The sequence below is a fragment of the Semicossyphus pulcher genome, unplaced genomic scaffold (assembly GCF_022749685.1).
Source record: "Semicossyphus pulcher isolate SPU_LCO1_2020_fin unplaced genomic scaffold, fSemPul1.0.p SCAF_6, whole genome shotgun sequence".
Classification (NCBI taxonomy): domain Eukaryota; kingdom Metazoa; phylum Chordata; class Actinopteri; order Labriformes; family Labridae; genus Semicossyphus; species Semicossyphus pulcher.
This window is the reverse complement of record NW_027211737.1, coordinates 5,643,581-5,660,926: the sequence shown is the minus strand read 5'-3', so window position 1 is coordinate 5,660,926 and position 17,346 is coordinate 5,643,581. Positions and strand designations below refer to the sequence as shown.

The 17,346-nt window shown below is 40.4% G+C and overlaps 1 protein-coding gene across 3 annotated transcripts in view; it reads right to left on the bottom strand.

Annotated features, from left to right (window-relative positions):
- slc4a4a (solute carrier family 4 member 4a) overlaps positions 1-17,346 on the bottom strand; it is a 58,665-nt gene that overhangs the window by 32,026 nt on the left and 9,293 nt on the right. For 2 of the 3 annotated variants that reach the window (XM_069682843.1, XM_069682841.1), the window contains exons 4-7: positions 15,394-15,567; positions 5,109-5,244; positions 3,120-3,280; positions 998-1,177 (exon numbers count right to left, since the gene is read on the bottom strand). In XM_069682843.1, the coding sequence (XP_069538944.1) occupies positions 998-1,177; positions 3,120-3,280; positions 5,109-5,244; positions 15,394-15,567 (651 nt within the window). The remainder of the gene's footprint in view (positions 1-997; positions 1,178-3,119; positions 3,281-5,108; positions 5,245-15,393; positions 15,568-17,346) is intronic. The other variant, XM_069682842.1, reaches the window with a different exon arrangement.

The window sequence follows — 17,346 nt, the reverse complement described above, 5'->3', positions numbered from 1 at the left end:
TAACACATCAGTAACACTATTAACACAGGGAAACGTCAATGTATTATTACACGTTGTTAGAGTCAGTTAGACATCAGAATGTGTTGCGACTGTCACTTTGCTCATATTTGAAATTATTTTAAATCTCAATGCTGCTTCTGTTTAAAGCAAAAGCAAAAGACTAACGCTAAATCCATTTCATATGGAAAATGTGTTGTGTGTACTACATGTCTGAGATAACTTTCAGTGAAGCAAAGTGACAGCCCGGCCTGTGTGATAAAGAGGTGTTAAATCTGACTGTAAATAAACACATATTTTTTTAAATGTCTACAGAATTAATAATGAATTAACCAAGAATTATATGAACATACATTAAAGAGAGTGCTATTAGTGATAATTTCTCAACCTCTCTATGAGCATAAATCAAGATACTGGTTAGTCTTATGAGTTCCAGTGGCCCTGGACTTCTCACCCTTGTCATAAGTTCATACACTAAGCCCATTTCTGACCAGGTCTGAGATACATCTGTGAGTTTAGTTAGTCAGGTACAGTGAGTACATGAAAAATGCTGTTAATTTTTGTGATGAATTAAGAAAAAAGAAATCTAGTTGCTTTAGTTTCACTAGAACAAGGAGCACTGATAAAAAGGGATTTTCTGAACACCTTCAAGATACAGAGTGAGGGAAAAGATTTCTGATCAGGTGTCCTATTCACATATGTTTTTCTGTATCCATTAAGGAGAATCTGATACATTCAGAAGAAGTATTAACTGCTACATTAGTGGGTTCATGAAGAGGAGCGCAGCAGCAGTGTGTTCTTTTTACACACACACACACAGAGGCTTTCCTCAACAGCCCTCAAAAAAAAAGGTTCACTCAGCTCCTAAACTGAAAAAATCTAAATTTGACCCAGGTATGTCAGGTATGTACAGCTAAATGTTTGACTGAGTAAAAAAGCTTTTTCTTTATATTGTTTAAAAAAAAAATAAAAGACTGCACCAAACTGGCATCAGTATTACCGTTTTCCTGGTTGGAAAACAGCCTACTTGCACTGGAGACCGTCTTGCCGATGTCAGCCAGAGAGCGCAGGTTGGACTTCTTGGTCTGGTGACGATGTTTCCGTAGCAACGTGTACATCACTTTCTCCTTCAGCTCTGGTTTCAGCTGGCCGATCTCGATCTGGTTGTCAGTGATCAGCTCTGATGATGCAGAGGGAGAGGGGAGAGAAGGGAAGGAAAAGGATGAGGAGAGATGATTTCAGTCATAACAAAAGTATCATTCATAACAGAATCCAAAGACTTTTAACTTTAAAGTCACTTTGTTTGTGAAACAATAAAGCCAGTAAAGCCTCAATGTCAACATGCTACAATCAGTAAATGCTTGGTATTTGAATTTATATTCATTATATCAATTTAATAATTAATCAGAACCTTTATTTACTTTCTGTATGTTTAAAAACTTTAAACTGAAAGTTGTTCAATTTAAAAAAATTCAATGTGTCAAACGAAGTGCTGCTGTTCTTTCACACCCTGTTGTCATTTTGGTTCTATTTTTCCCATCATGCAGCATTTCGCCAAGTAGACATTACTCAGGGCAGAATAATCAAATCAGCATGTAATATCTCTCGATACTCGTAAGTGCCTCCCAGACTGTAGCACTCCTGCATGAAAGTGGCATCATGAAACAGCTCAATCAAAAAGGTCCTGACTATTATTAAAAAGAAGGTCAGACGCCTGAAAGCTGACAGATAGCAGCCTCGGGGTGTTTCTCCTCTTGTGGAGGGTTAGTGCTGTTAATGGTCCATCCGTCAAGTCAGCCGGCCCCAAAGCAAGAGGCCCAGCTCCGTTCGGCCTGTACAGTCCATGCAGCACACTCAATTACTTCACATTAATCACTCTGAGCAGTGCGTCTTCCTCTTTCTCCCTCATGCAAACAGGAACGAGGGTTCACTGTCCTCAAAGTTTTTGTGGGACCATTTACAAACTACAATTTGCTTCCCTCACTTTCTGGAACACAGGAAAGTACAGTTAAGGCTGAACTTTACAGAGCGCTGGCCTTTTGTTACTCTTAAAGCAAAGAGGAGGAAGGAAGAAAACCTCTGACCCCTGTGTGTGATGTGCATCAATCCATTAACCTGCACGCAACACCCCAGACCAGCTCTGAATACACTGCACATCACAGAGCACATGAAATCAAACTGACGTAAGGGCTTGTGTACATGCAGGACGATGCTGACCTCTATCACTGTCATTGTATTAAACCAAATTATAAGGTGATGTGTAAGGAATACCTGAAGGATCTTACCATAGAAAATGGCATTAAAGTGACATTTAATTTTAACTCAATTATGTTTTTTAATCACATATGTTTTACCTTGATCGTCACCTACATGTCAGTATCCGGCCCTTACATTTAAAAGTGATGGGAGGTGAAACCAAGCCTGAGTAAACTGTTGAAAACTTCAATAATCTAAGCTTGGGCTTTAAAAGAATAAACTACCCTGTGCTACCTATACTAACATTTTTTATCTCAACATATTGGATAAATAATATTATATTATTGTTCTCCAATATATTTCATTGTCTTTATAAGTAAGACACGAAAATGAGTTGAATAAGGTTAAGTTATTTTATGGCTTCTGTGCAGCCTTGTTTATTCACTGGAAACGATAGTGAACGCAGTCAAAAAGTTCATCACTGTATACCTTATTAATGTTCAGAAATACTTCATTCAGGAATATTTCCGATGCTGTATATGCATGTAATTGCCAAAAAACAAAGAATAATGGCAACAGTCTGAAATCTTGTGATCTTTCCATACATATCAGGAAACTGAAATGACTGAAGTGAAGAGATGTAGGTTCCAGGAGTTTGTGGAGCTCTCAAAAATGTTTTGTTAAAAATGCAAAAAAAAAAAGCTTAAGAGAGTAAGTCACTTCACGTCACGCTACAAAAAACATAAACTATGACTTTTTATTCCATATTACAATTTATAAGCACTTCCTGCACTGTAACACAATTCGAGCATAAACTGGGTTGCATTAGTTTCCACAAATAACACACAAGCCAATGCAAATTAGGTGTACCCGTAATGCAATTTATCCTGTTAGGGATTTAAATTGGTTAGTGACCTGCGACTTACCAACAACCTGAGGCAGAGAGGAAGCTTCCATGTCCAGCATGATGGTGCCTTTTTCTATGCACGTGCGCAGTTCAAAAAGACTATGTAAGGACAGCGTGGCCACGTGGGGTTTACTCCAGCGTTCACCTCCTTTCTCTACCTTCTCCTCAAACTTGATCCACCTGGAAGGATGTGAAAGGGACAGTTACAGGGAGTAACAGAGCTTATATTTTCTAGGGCTCTGCTTTGGCTACATTTTTCACTTCTTTCTCCCCGTTTCTTTCCATAAACTTGAACATGATTACCTTTTTTTGCGACAACTGACAATTTACAACAGCTGATAATTAAACTTCAAATAGGAATATTAAGACTATTAAGACTGAGTATCAAATTAATGTATAGAAAATAATGTACAGTATCCCCTGCAGTATTTCAGAGTACTCCGAGGGGTGCTGGTAACCCCATTTGAGGAACAATGGTATAATGGACACCTAGCACACAGGTGTATAAAAGCACAGTTATCATTTCTGTTTTCATCATGTATTCTTTTAATCAGCCCCCCTCCCCCCTCCCTCACAGTCATGGAGATGAGAAACTGAACTGGTACTGAGTTGATTCTATAGCAGGGTTTTATTTGCCCAGTTTGGCTGCCAACCTTGCACTTGGCGAACAGCCAGTACTACCCAGCACTTCTCAGATCTTTTATTCATTTGGAGTCCCTGAGTGCACTTGGTGAGACATTGGACAGGGTCTAAATCTCTGCAGCTATTTGCAGCATAATAAATGTGACATAAAAGATGCAGAATTGATTTATTCCCCCTTTTGTAAGCAACATATAAGTATTTAAAACACTTCTATGAAGGCTCTGAAACTTCTCTTTTAACCTTTTTAACCTGATGATCCTCTTTTACAGATTTCTTACTTGTTCAGTTCTGTTAGTGGTACTTCAGCTGGAAGTCTTTACTGCAAATAAATCTGTCCCTGTTAAAATACAATGTTTACTTGTGGACAGATATCACCACGGCACAACTTCCTATTTAGGTGAGAAACTGTCTTGGTACCTGCTTTATGTCTTTTTGCTATATTTGTTGTTGTTTTTGTCCACATTGCACTAAGAACAAAGAACATTTCAGTCCCCTGTATGCTGAATACCATACACTGTTACCTTGAAAAACAATCCCAAGTAGATTACATTTTGGTATCTTTTATATTTTAGGTGCTTTTTTCCCCAGATTGTTGACCTGACAAGATCAGATACATAATTCCCCAATCCACTGTGTGAAACAGCACAATCCACTCTAAATTGATTTGCAGTTTGACGGACTTGTATTTGTTCAGGGTCAAGTAAAACTGAGGTGTAGTCACTTCTTTCAATGGTTAGATTTCTGCAGATTTATCAATCTATGTGTATCATCACAGTGACTCAGTTAAAGTCCAATGCAGACTTCAACATGGAGTACTTAAGCACAGTTCCTCTGCAACTCATTCCACCAACAGTGAACCAAACTGTAATGTCTTTCTGCAGTACATTTGGTCAGAGGTTAGGACAACAAATCCACTCATTTGGAGCCTCAAACAGCAGCCCAGGGATCCAGTTTCCCCCTGAGAGAGCTTCACTCATCCAACGCTAATGATGTATAAACAATCATCCCATCTCTATCCCATCCTATCCCACTAGTGGGCCACACAGGAGAAACCTGTGGATCTCTGTGTTCTCGCCTTTTATGCTGCTCCAAATTCAATGCACACAGAAAGTTAGAAGAAGCTTACAAATGTTTGTGCAGTGATATTATTTGGCTCCGAAATGGCTGTCAGTCATTTGAAGATTAAAAAGCTTTTTCTATCCTCAAAGTAAAAGAAGTGTAGATGACATTTCCCTGTCAACTGTATAACATTTTATTGAATGATTGAGTGAAAGTCAATGGATGAGGTGTTTAAAATCACTAGCTGTAAAATCAAAAGGTGGACATATGGGAGAGAGAACCAATAGTCTGACACTGAGGTCCTTACCTGGCCGTCTCCTTCCACTCCATCTCCTGTCCATCCACCGACAGGAGCTCATCCAGCTCAGTGAAGAGTTGTGGGGGCGCCGGGCCATCATCCTCCTCCCCGAGGATGAAGCGGATCCTCTCTGCTGCCGGCGAGACTGCGGAGAGAGGAAAAATACTGCGGTTCATAGGCTGGCAATGGTGACCGTTGGGCAAGGGTTTGGGCACCGGCGTCCCCTCCTCAGCGGGACCCTTCTCGTTGACTTCAGGAGGAGGTGGAGGTGGTGGAATTTTTACCATGACCTCCTCATCTTTCTCCTCAGTTTCTTCTTCCTTTTCCTCCTTCTCCTCTTGGTTATTGTTGTTGTTGGACATCTTTAACAACTCAGTGACCCCCCCTTTCCTCTTCAAATCAGCTGACCCAGGGCTTGCTCCTCTGATAGCAGTCGGTAAGCAACAGAAGCTCACCAGAGTCCCAAAGTTGCAGCTAGACCCTCATTTAAGTCTTGGGTGGAAGTGACAGTAGCTCTCAGCTGCCTGCTCCAGCACTTTGAGAACCAGGTAGGAGGGGGCCGATGGGGTTTGGGGGTCCCCCTTAGTGACAGTGTCCCCACAGCTAACCCCCTTCTCCCTCTCTGCCCCCTCTGTTCAAACAGGCCTTTGCCATTGGCCCTCCAGCCTTGGCAAGCTGCCCTGGAGCCCCTCATTAACAATTAGGAAATGGTTCACAAACTGGCCTATTCTTCAGCCGAGGCTTGGCTTTCCTTCCCCTTGTCTTCTCATTTGAATATTTAGAGAGCAACACAAACAGAATTTCAACAGGACTGATACATAAAATAAACGTTTCAGTGCTTTTCAAACATGCTGTAAATGGATGACACCATCTGAGCTTGTTCTAACAAGTGGAAACAATATTTGAACTCTGCATGAAAGCCCACAAACAATCACAACCCCCTCTCATGAGAGCAGGCCCATGCATGTAGAAAACTGTACACAAAGATAATTATGTCATCAGCAAACGACCACACAAGACCGTTGCATGGTGCATCAATAGAGCTACTGCTTGATTCTTGAAAGTGCACATAAAGGAAATGAGCACATCTCTGCTTAAGGACTGCAATGTTTTTTTTAGTAGAAGTAGCTCGACTCTCTTGAACATGCTGCAAGGAAAATGATTAAAGACTTGATGAAGGCGCCTCCACATTTAAAGGCTGTGGATGAGTTTGCACCAGCTATTCATGAATTCATTACTTTGTTTGAACGTAGTCCTTCCCAACTACTAGCTAGTTTCAAGTGGTGACTTTGCTAAATTAGGTTGAATAGTTCAAACTAAAGAAAGCTTGTTAAAACCTTAATAATGTGTAAATCAGTTTATGGGGAGTATCAATAGTGTTGTCTCATCAAGCGCAACAAACAATGTCAACAGGAAGTCACTGCAGTATCTCAATCTAGCAAAAGTAACAGTTACAGAGAAGCAAAACCATATCATCTCATGTTAGCAACATTAGCACACATACTGGCAAGCTTACATTATTTCTGTTGGTTGAGTTAGCTACAGTACATTTACACCTGGCAGGTAGTGGGTTTAAATATTCAGTTACAACCCAAAACTACTTAAGAACGTGCTTGTGCAGTGCAACCTTTTTAAATTGAGTCATGCATAAACCTCCACTTAGTAAACACTAAGTGAGAACTAGGCGACGTTACATACAGGTGTTATCTCAATGAAAACACCTCTGCTAAGGACTACAGTTTAGTCAAGCTATGAAAGTCACCAAACTAAATGGACAAATTTGAATTATAAAGGTGTGATTTTGTCCAATCACACCTTTGTTCCTCCCAATAGGTGCAGCAGAGTCTGGGAGAGAGAGTGGGAGAAATTAAGCACATTTTGGTTTTACTTATCAGACATTTTCATGACTTTATATGCAGTTCATTAGTTTAAGGACCTCTTTGAGCTCTGAGACTTTTTGCAAAGTGGGGACATGTTCTCTGCCTTCATTTCCTCATATGGATCTTTACTGAGAGAGAGAGGACAGTGGATAGTGTTGGAAACAGGGGAAGCTGGACACTAGCATGTAGTTCTGATGGTAAAGAAATGCAGTAGGTCAGAGAGGGCCCCCACAATCAAAGGGGTACAAACACATTTGTGTGAGAGACAAAGGGAGAGTGATAATAAAAAAGCTGCCTGATCTGATGGGATTACATAACAGCTTAATAATTCTACTGCACGAAGGTGACGACTGTGTTTATTGAATGTAGTTTTTTTTACTACTTTATTACCGGAAATACTCCGAGTTTCCTCTTAATCTTGTCAGTCAAAAAAGCATTACAAAAACTGTCATGGACACGAAAACGTGCCAGCAAAAAACCAAATGGTTTGCAAGCTCTGACAGAGTGACCACCCAGCTTGTTACTCAGTTTGTCCAGTTTCACAGAGTGGCACACAGGGCAACAACAACGTCCCTCCACCTCATGGCTCCAAACTTGTGAGAAGGGAAATTATAAGTGTTATTGTGTTCTTAAATGAAGAAGATCTCTGCATCACTGAGGAGGCAAAATAATCATGGTTAACCTTTGAGTTGAGTCTTTAACTGGGCTCTCTGTGCAGATGAAAGTTTGACATCTACATCCACACAACACCATACATTATACCACTCACCACATTGAGTCATTCATTCATTGAGGCAGTCAAATGAAAGTGACTAAACAGTAAATGAGGTGAAGGCAGGTTTCTCTCCTTTGCATGTTCTGCAGGACAATTACAACAACAGCAGGCACGAGCCAGACAAGCAGCTGTAAGATTACTGGGTGGGGGGATAAACTGTCTGCTGGCACACACACACATACACACTGACAGGTTTACACAAGCTGCAACTAGCTTAAGTCACTGCAACCTGTTTAATAGCACCTCAGGGGGAATAATTTACAAGTGCGTTTCACACTTTTAGCTGACACTCATCTGCACTGCAATTCACTCTGATTACAGTAAACAGTTAAAACATGCTTTAAATGCCTATATTGCCAAAATCACATGCAAACAATGCAAAAGGATGGTCAAAGCCTCAGACACACAGAGCAGCTCCTGCTGTATACCTTAAACCTGAGTACAGTCAATAAAAAGGGGTAAAGAAAAAGTTAGTTTGTTTTCTTTCACAAGAGCATGAAATATTTAGCCATAAAAATACAAATATTATAACAATCCACAAATACTAAAGCGTCATTTTCTTTCCTAAAAGATCAAGATCAAGATTTCCTGAAGGAAGCATATAAATGAGTAATAATTAGTGCTTTATAAATAAGATAAATGAAACAATCTCCTTAGCCAGAAATATATTAACTGTGGCTACAGGACATTTTTGCCTGTTACTTTCACAAGTGGCACCTCGCCCAGAGGCTTCAGCCACTCCAAACCAACGACTGGCAGCAGCTTGTAGAGGCAGCTCTGCAACTGGGTGCTGTGAGGGGCAGTAGCACTTTGACTGCTCGATGTTAGGTAGCTAGGTGAGCCTTTAAATTCAATGTTGTTGCCAGTTTCGGCTTTCTGACGCAGATTTTGCAGATCTAATCCGTATGTGTATTCCCTATTGCCTTTCACAGCACCGGACAGGAACAGCTGATGGGTAAAAATATTCTCTTTGCTCTTGGCTTCTTCTTGAATTTATTTGACATTCAATATACTCACATAGAAGTGTCAAACAAGAAGGGCCAAAAAAAAAACAAGAACATGGCGGTTATGGGTTATCGTCCCCTACAGTTGTCAGTAGTCCAGTATTTCAATAAAAAGATAGGAAACGCTACCTGACACCCAGATTTTAAAGTCTGTACCTTATCTGCATGTTCAAATGACATCCTTTATATTTTAATCTTAATGACAACAGCTATTAACTATAACAATCTAGCATTTATTTTACTTTATCATCATAAAAGGATTTAGCATGAAGGGAATGAGGGTTAAAATATATATATATTACAATATATTATATAAATTATTCATATAATGCTTCCTGTAATACACAGTACGCATTTAAAACTGTCAACATTTTATCAAAAGGGGAATTTCTAATTCTGCATGATAAATGAATGCTTCCTATCCATGCTATTCAGCAAAAACTAAATCTGGTAACAAGCAGAGTGTTGGTGTCAATGCATTACTGTCCCACTCGAGTATTGCCAAGAGAAAGCTGAGGGTGAGAAGGGTGAGAGGGGTGAGAAGGGTTGGGGGGGGGAGGGGTGAGGCTCAGTGCAGAGTGAAAGCAAAGAGGGGTGAGAGCAAGCACGAAAAGGAGGGATAGAAATGAAAATCCCATCGTTCAAACGCAATTTCAAAGCTCTGTGTGCTCTAGCCAAGAGCCATGGGCATACAAAGAGGACTTTGTCCCAGCAGCAGAGGCTCATGGGATAGGGGATGGAGGAAGAATGCCCACTGCCCGGCAGAAAGCTTAGTGTGGCTGCCACTAAAGGCCTGTTTAGTCCCACTCTTGACATGCATCCTACACAAATACCTTCCCTCTCTGCTGACCTTTCTGAAGAACCCAGCACAGTAAAAGGCTACATGGGATCTAATAGCACGTTCACTGTGTTTGACTGTACATGCAGTGATAACGCAGCTCCCCGTCACCTCATTCAAACTGAAGACAGGATCACTGGGAATACAGGAAATGTTTTCCATGCCACTAAGTCTGACATTCAGTATGCAGGGCAGCGAGCACACGGGCAGAGAGCAGGGATCGGGCTGAATGCAGAGTAACACCCAGAGGGGGATTCATTGAAAGTGCAGTGTTTATACCCAGAGCATCTAGCTCTGGTATTTTGTTGTGATGGCCGAGGTGGGCAGGTTCTGATGGGAATCTAACAAATACCAGCTGGGGGGACCGAACATGAAATGAAAGTAAAGCTATGCAGTCTGCAGGTATACTGGATATACAGCCACAGGCCCCATCACAGCAGGACAAGTTTAAGTGTGAATTTGTCTTTAAAAGGAATACATGCACTCTTCCTCCTCATATTCATACCCCAACGTTTGTAATTTTTTGTCTTGAGATGTGAGGGGGTGACAGATATTTCTAAAGTTTTTCAAGTGAATGCTAGGTATACGACCAGCCGAAGATCAGACCCGAAAAGACCGAATACAGCATGTTCTGAACTGAGGGGGACAACAACCTTATAATCAGGGAGGCTATTATTTGATTTGCAGGAATATGGAATGAATTACATCAGGAAAGAGAAAAAGGTGTATGTAGTGATAAACAGATTAGATAAGAATGCATTCACACGTTTAAATTAGAAATTTGAAAATCTGCCAAGTGGGGATAAAAGACTTCAGGTTGGAGGATGAATAAGATGTACTTCAGGTTTGTCAGAATCAATAGAGATCTTCAGGGCCTAAACAGAGAAGGCGTCAAACCATCAACAAAGTGAAGTGAGTCTAGAAGGTCAGTATCAACTATGTCTGATTGCATACTATCTGAAGGGGGCAAAAATATTGATAAGAAGACGAGGTACTTCGTTAAGGCTAGAAACCCTGAAAGTGTTTTATAGCTTAAGATTTAACCCTTTTCTCCACCAATGACAACAATCATACAAGGCCAGAATCCATGACAGGACAGCAAATACTTCACTTTCTCTGTAAACATTAGAGTTAACGTGCAGAATGAAAAGTTGTCACGAGACCCTGAGTAAAGGGAATAGCCACAGTCTCAAACACGCTGTACGTTGTGCACTGGTGCGATGATGGCAGCAAACTCATGTCCACTCATGTCCACAGTCAGACTAAGGTCTGACTTTAAGTTATACTTTACTGAACTAAATCAGACGATGCAGGTGCACAGAAAGTATGAAAAACATTATGGTAAAGAATGGGCCGCCTAAAAAAGCTATTTCATCTAATGCAATGTATGGAATGAGAAATGTAATTGATCCTCTCAGTCGTAAAGCCCATATAATGTTTCTAAATAATAATTGTTTGTGGCAGAAAATAAAACTTGAAGACTTGAACACATGCACAAAAACTGAGGGATGTGTGTCAGTCAATGTAAATGAATTCATCATAAGTATAACTCATGTCCAGAAAGACACACTTTTAAAAAATGATTTTTTCAGGCTTTAAGTAGGTTATCAAATCAATAGAGACCTTTTCTACTGACATAGCTTTTTTATTTTCTATGACACTGAAGAATATCACAGCCTACTGCTCTGTACAGCAGTGGTATTCAGAGCCTTTACTTTACTACAAGAGTCCATACAACACTGTTTTCAAAGCCTTGCTGAAGTAAAAGTATAATCAGCCAAATATACTTAACGTATCAGTGAGGGGTGTCAGATGCATGTGCTCTTTCTTATAAATAAAATGAACTGGCTGTAATGATTAACATGTATTAATGTTTCCATGTGAAAGCTGGATATCTGCAGCATGTCAAATGTTCAGGAAGCAGAACCAAACAGGTTTCTACCTTGACCTTTGCATTATCTAATCGATGTGGAAAGTCTTCTTACATCTCAGGATTGTATTTTCAATTCTATCATTGTGTGAAGAAAGGACATTAAATTGGAGATGTTAATACAAAAAAAACAAACAAACACGACAGCAGTCTTGGCTTACCCTCTCTGATTTGGGGAAATTAAACCCATTTGTATGTGAACCAAGTTTCTAAGTAATCTTTGTAATCCACTTTAGGAGAACATTTGATCCTACTAAAAAGTGGACAGGGATTGCTTTGGAAAAAAAACACGCTCATCAAAATGAGCCGAGGTCAAATGGCCCTGCAGTAAACACACATGTAGCCAGGAGGATGGACTCGCCATCCCTGCAGAGTCCATCTGACCAAACAAGAGGATTTCAGTCAGACAACAGACATGGGCCTTCCCCTGGGGGCGGCCATGTCTCCCAGAGAGAGTAGCACAGAGAAGGGCAGTGAATAACAGCAGGACATTAGGTATACTGCATGCCTGTCAGTTTTTGCGTGCCTGACAGATGCCTGCAGATTTAAGTTTCATCTCTCAAAGACAGAGCTGTTCTAAAAAGACACAGCAGCGGAAACCGCTTACAGTGATCACTGTTAAAGTGATCAACCACTTATATTGATCAGAATTTCCCCCCAGGGATTAATAAAGTATTTCTGATTCTGATTCTAAATCTGATCACAAGCTTGGGAGGAAATCATTTCTATTCTTATCTTAGAAATGTTAAACGTATAGTTATGTAGTGGTCTACTTGCAGTGTATACATGACAACATATGGAAAAACATTTTAAAAACTATGATATTCCTTTTTCTTTTTTTTACTTTACTCCCAGTAACCCAACTGCTTCCTGTCTGCTACTCGAGGCTGTTGCTGCGTACACACTGAAATCATGACAGGAACAAATCTCCTCCAAGTTAATAGTGACAAAAACAAGCCAACGAGATGCAGCAACATAACTTCTCTAAAGTACCTTGTGTTTTCTACTCAAACAAAGAGAAACCATGATGGCTGCTAGTGATGGAGACAGAAAACAAACGTGCACGGGGGGTCGGGGGACACACCTGAAGTTGAAGCTGTCCTTGTGTAGTGAATTTATAATGCTTGGTCATGTTATACCCCCTCAACTGGGCCATTGGGGAGAAGTGAACAACATGTAATTAAACCACTATTTTAACTTTCTTTAACTTATCTTTAAAAGTAGCTTGTTGATTGTTTAACAACACTGATATGGTTGCGGTGGTTTACGGTGCTGATATAAAATGTATGTTTTTAATTTTCAAGCACTTCAAAGGAATAAAAGAATATTCCTGCTGCTGAGGTTGTGCTGCTCAGACATTTTACTGTATTTTATTGTTTTTTATGTGAATTGTATTTGCATCATTCTCTTTTCTCTGCTAATTAAACTGTGCCAGGAATCTTGTTCAGTGTATACCAAAAGCTGACATTTTTTGATTACTTTGAGAAACTCTGCTAGCGGGATTTTATTGATAGTTCCCCCAATAAGCTAAAGCTCGAGTCTAATAGTAGGAACAAACACTTACTCATAACCTAATCATAAGTAATCAGCCTGAATATGGGACTGGTGACAACAGCACTAAATGGCTCTCATCAAATGGCATATAAAATGTACCAGACTCTGTTGACATAAAATAAAGTGAATGACTGTACAACAATACCAATTGTACTGTGTGATGTCTTTGTTATGACATTGCCAATTGCCAATTCCATGACAGATTTTACAGACATCAACAACACTTACGCTATCTCACCCATATGACCCGGCAGGGTACCAAAGTGTTGACTGTAAACAAAACGTCAGTGCTCGGATACTCCAGCCAACACAGTTGCATGTTCCATGAATTGAGAATGTGCAATGTTGCTGTAAACAATTGAGTTGTGTAATGTTTCCTCAAAAGGCATTGTACAGACTTAATGTAGCCAAGACAGACTGGCTGATTGTGAATATGATTTTAAATCATGCACTTTCATACATCAACCTGAATAGATGCAGTTTGGAAATAAGACCCCAACAGAAAGATCAGACTTTACAAGCACAATAAAAAGAACAACACCCAGACGCTGTCTAGGCTGTGACCCTTCTTATCTCCAAATACAGACAGGCCTGTGTCCTGGTGCCTACAGCCGAATCACAGCCGTGATGATATTCAGTACATCACTCCCTCTCATGTGATATTGCTTAAATGTATTGGGACTAATATTGATATTAATCAATCTGGAAAAAAAACAGGGATCCTAGGTTTTTTTTTTTACTCAGCCATACATTAAGTGGTACATGCTTTACCAGGTGACCTAACAGGGTGCCCACAGGCAGCAGATTCCAAAAAATACAATTCTTGCTGATGCACGTGCGAGCAAATTAACCTGGGAGACCAAAGACTCACTACAACGCTGTTTACACACAAACAAGTTGGAATATTTATCCCACCTGAAACACAGCCTTCAAGAGGTCAGTCTAAATGCTCGATAAGCAGACACTTTGGTTATCTTTTACTTCAAGACAACAACCAGTCTACAACAACTGGATGCAGAGAACCAACACAACAAAATCAAGATAGGTCTGAAAAGGTTTTAAGATTAATAAAACAATTTAAACTAATTTAGCTTTACCTTCAGGCCTCTAAAAACCAACATAAACAATGTATGAATCGAACATCACTCTGGTTAGACAGCTGACGGCTCAGGGACCTGATCAGCCTCTGACAAAGGGTCATGGGAGGATAAGACTAAACCTGACTGTAGTTGGTTCAATACAGATAGTAACAGAGATTGCACTGTTCTTCCCATTCCAGCCATGAAGATGACATCAGAAACACTGGCCTAACATCGCTTCATCAGCCACCCGGGAAGCTTATTACAGATTAGTATAACCACACAGAAGCTCAGTTCTTCAGACTGTGGAGAGTAAAAACACGATCACAGTCAGTCATCACAGTCAGCAGCAACAAGCAGATGGGCTGGCAGTAATCTATTCTCTGATTGAATCTATGTCCTGAAGAAAGAAAATCAAAAATAAACCCATTTGAATTCTGTTAATGTGTTTGTGTATTGTTTTACAGATCACATTTGAGGCCCAATAAATGTAATTTTGCCACCAAATTAGTGGGTGTCCCGTGAGGCCTGAATACATTAGCACCCATCCCTGTTTACCATCTCATATTGATAGTTTTTATAGCCTTGAAATGTAAATCTCTCCGTAATTTATCAAACAACATGCTTCTTCTTTAACTTTTTTCAATTGTTGATTATTTTGCAAGCCTTTGAGGTTTATTTTGAGGCCTCTTCTTTAATCACATCCAAAGTATCAGTCACCCAATGTAACCTATCCTTCCTCCATCTCTTAAGTTTCCCCTGAAATGGCCTGAGCTCTTTGTCCGAGCTCCGCAGATCGCAGCGGCAGGGCCTGGGGGCAAATGGTACTTTACACTGTATGGCCCAGAAAAAGCTCCAGCTAACAAAAAACAACAGAACACACATTTACGCTAACACACTTGCATGCACACAAAGACAGATACATTTATGTCTACAACCAAGGACAAAAGCACAGGAGGCATGCACTTACACACTGTACCCAAGAGACTTACATGAGCACCAGCACAATAATATCTGAGCAGCCATTACTTCCAATGAAAATTCATCCTACTCTGTCCAAACAAACTTGTCACTCAGCAGGACATGCACGGCTATTTCTGGCCACTAAGTGGACTCAGCAATTCTTTGGGGTCACAGGGAGTAACAGGGGCTTTTTTCTGGAAAAGAGAGCAGCCATCAGCAAAGACAGACGTGAGCGCTAATCAGCCTTGACGTGGAGTCCATCAGAACTTACTGAGAGGTTTCAGGATGCTGTTGCTGGCCTCGTCGTTGTTTTCCGTGTCCGACTTGTCAGAGGCGTTCTCCGTCAACTTCTCCTTTCTGTCCTTGTGGCTGGTTCTCCGACGGTGACGCCTCCGACGTCGATAGCTCTTGGGAACATGCACACCGATATAAATGGTGTGGTGACCTGTGAAAGCAATAACAGCAGATGAACTATCTGACACCAAACATCTTGACAAGCTCAGATTGTTTTAATGCAAATGATTCAGAAGACTTCCAAAAAATGGCAAAATGGAACCAAACTCCCCGTGCAAAATTAAAGCTTAACAGTTATCCTCATAATAACCCAACCTTGAGCCCTGGTAAATCAAATATAACATGGAAAGTTCTTGCTTTCTCAAGACAGCATAACAGAGCAGAATTATAGACGTTGCAGTACACTGTCAAAACAAATATGTGGTCAGAAAAAGAAGTGGGACATAGCAGAGAGGAAGCCTTGACCGCTCGCATGACTATATATCCCTTTTATGCATGTTGGCACGATACCAACAGGACGTGCAGTTTTACATGTAGCTGGACAGTTTAGGGTCATTAATGACAAGCAGACCAGACTGTTTGCTAAAAACATGCCATTCAGATGGAGATGGACTTCATGCCAATAAAAATATTACTGTAAATTCCCATCCCTAATAACTTGTATTTGTTCCTGGACCATCAGAAACTACCAACCCTACAGCACGGACTCCCTTAGCATCATGAACCACTGTTGAAAGACACTAAATTGAGATCCTGGTTCCTAGAGACATAATTAGTGTTCCCAAGTTTCATGAATGGTTCCTGGGCCTGGGAAAAGTTCCCAGAGTTGAAATGGGCTACTAATCTGCACTACTTTTGTGGTGTACCTAATACACTTGCAACTAGTCTATAAGTAAGTGTTTGATATTCAAATGACTGACTTTGGGGGCTTGTCACTTTAAATGCTAATGGCCACTGTGGTCAATATCATGAAAACCTTTCAAGCTGGCTTAAGTTTTCTCCTCAGTTACATGGTTTAGTGTTAGTAATATCAAACTGTATTCATTTTTCTCTTACACCTGCCTACTTGTCTTTTAAGATTACATGTCCATGTGCCCCGTTTTCTGGCAGCACAACTTTCTCCTTCCTGAGCAGAGGAAGACCAAAAACTGCAACCTTTCACAGTAAACATCAAAAGTCCTCCAGAAACAAAAGGCTCTATGCACTCAGTGTCAAACGTCTCCTTTGGAAAGACGTCGGGTAACGCTGAGCCAAGCACTGCACATGACCCAACCAGGAAGTGGCTGAACCCCTCAACACAACAAACAATGATCTCTCTTGAAGCACAACAGCGTTCATTATTCACTTGTACCACAATGCCTTGTTTTTTAAGGGTTCATCTAAATTCACTGACACCGACGGTTCAGCATACCAAGCTAACGCTGAGCATCAGAAGGGAAGCTATAAATCAGAGCATATTCTACTTGGTTGCAGTTTCGGCTCCTCTGTCCTTTGTCAATTTTTCCATTCCATTTTCAGATGCCTTGTTACAGAATGAAGTTAAACTTACATTACATTATAGTCTGTTCAATACTGGATATTAAAACAACAGAAAAACAATGGTTTTAAATGGAAACATAATATCTTTATATCAAGTAAGATTTTGGAATGCTATTATCTTTATTCCTTTAGTCCATTAGTCTGTTGTGATAACTCTCCCCCTCATATTACACAGGAACTTTCATATGAGGAGAAACTCTCCAGAAGACAACAGACAGACAGTCGGAGACAGACCCACATCACCCACAGCAGCACTGCTGCCCATAAAGCTTTTGGTTCAACAAAGAAGGTACATGTTCCATGTTTATGGTATAACATAAAAACACAAGATCAATCGACACAACTAAAACCCTGCCTACATCGCCAGCCAAACAAACAAAACAGAATTTAT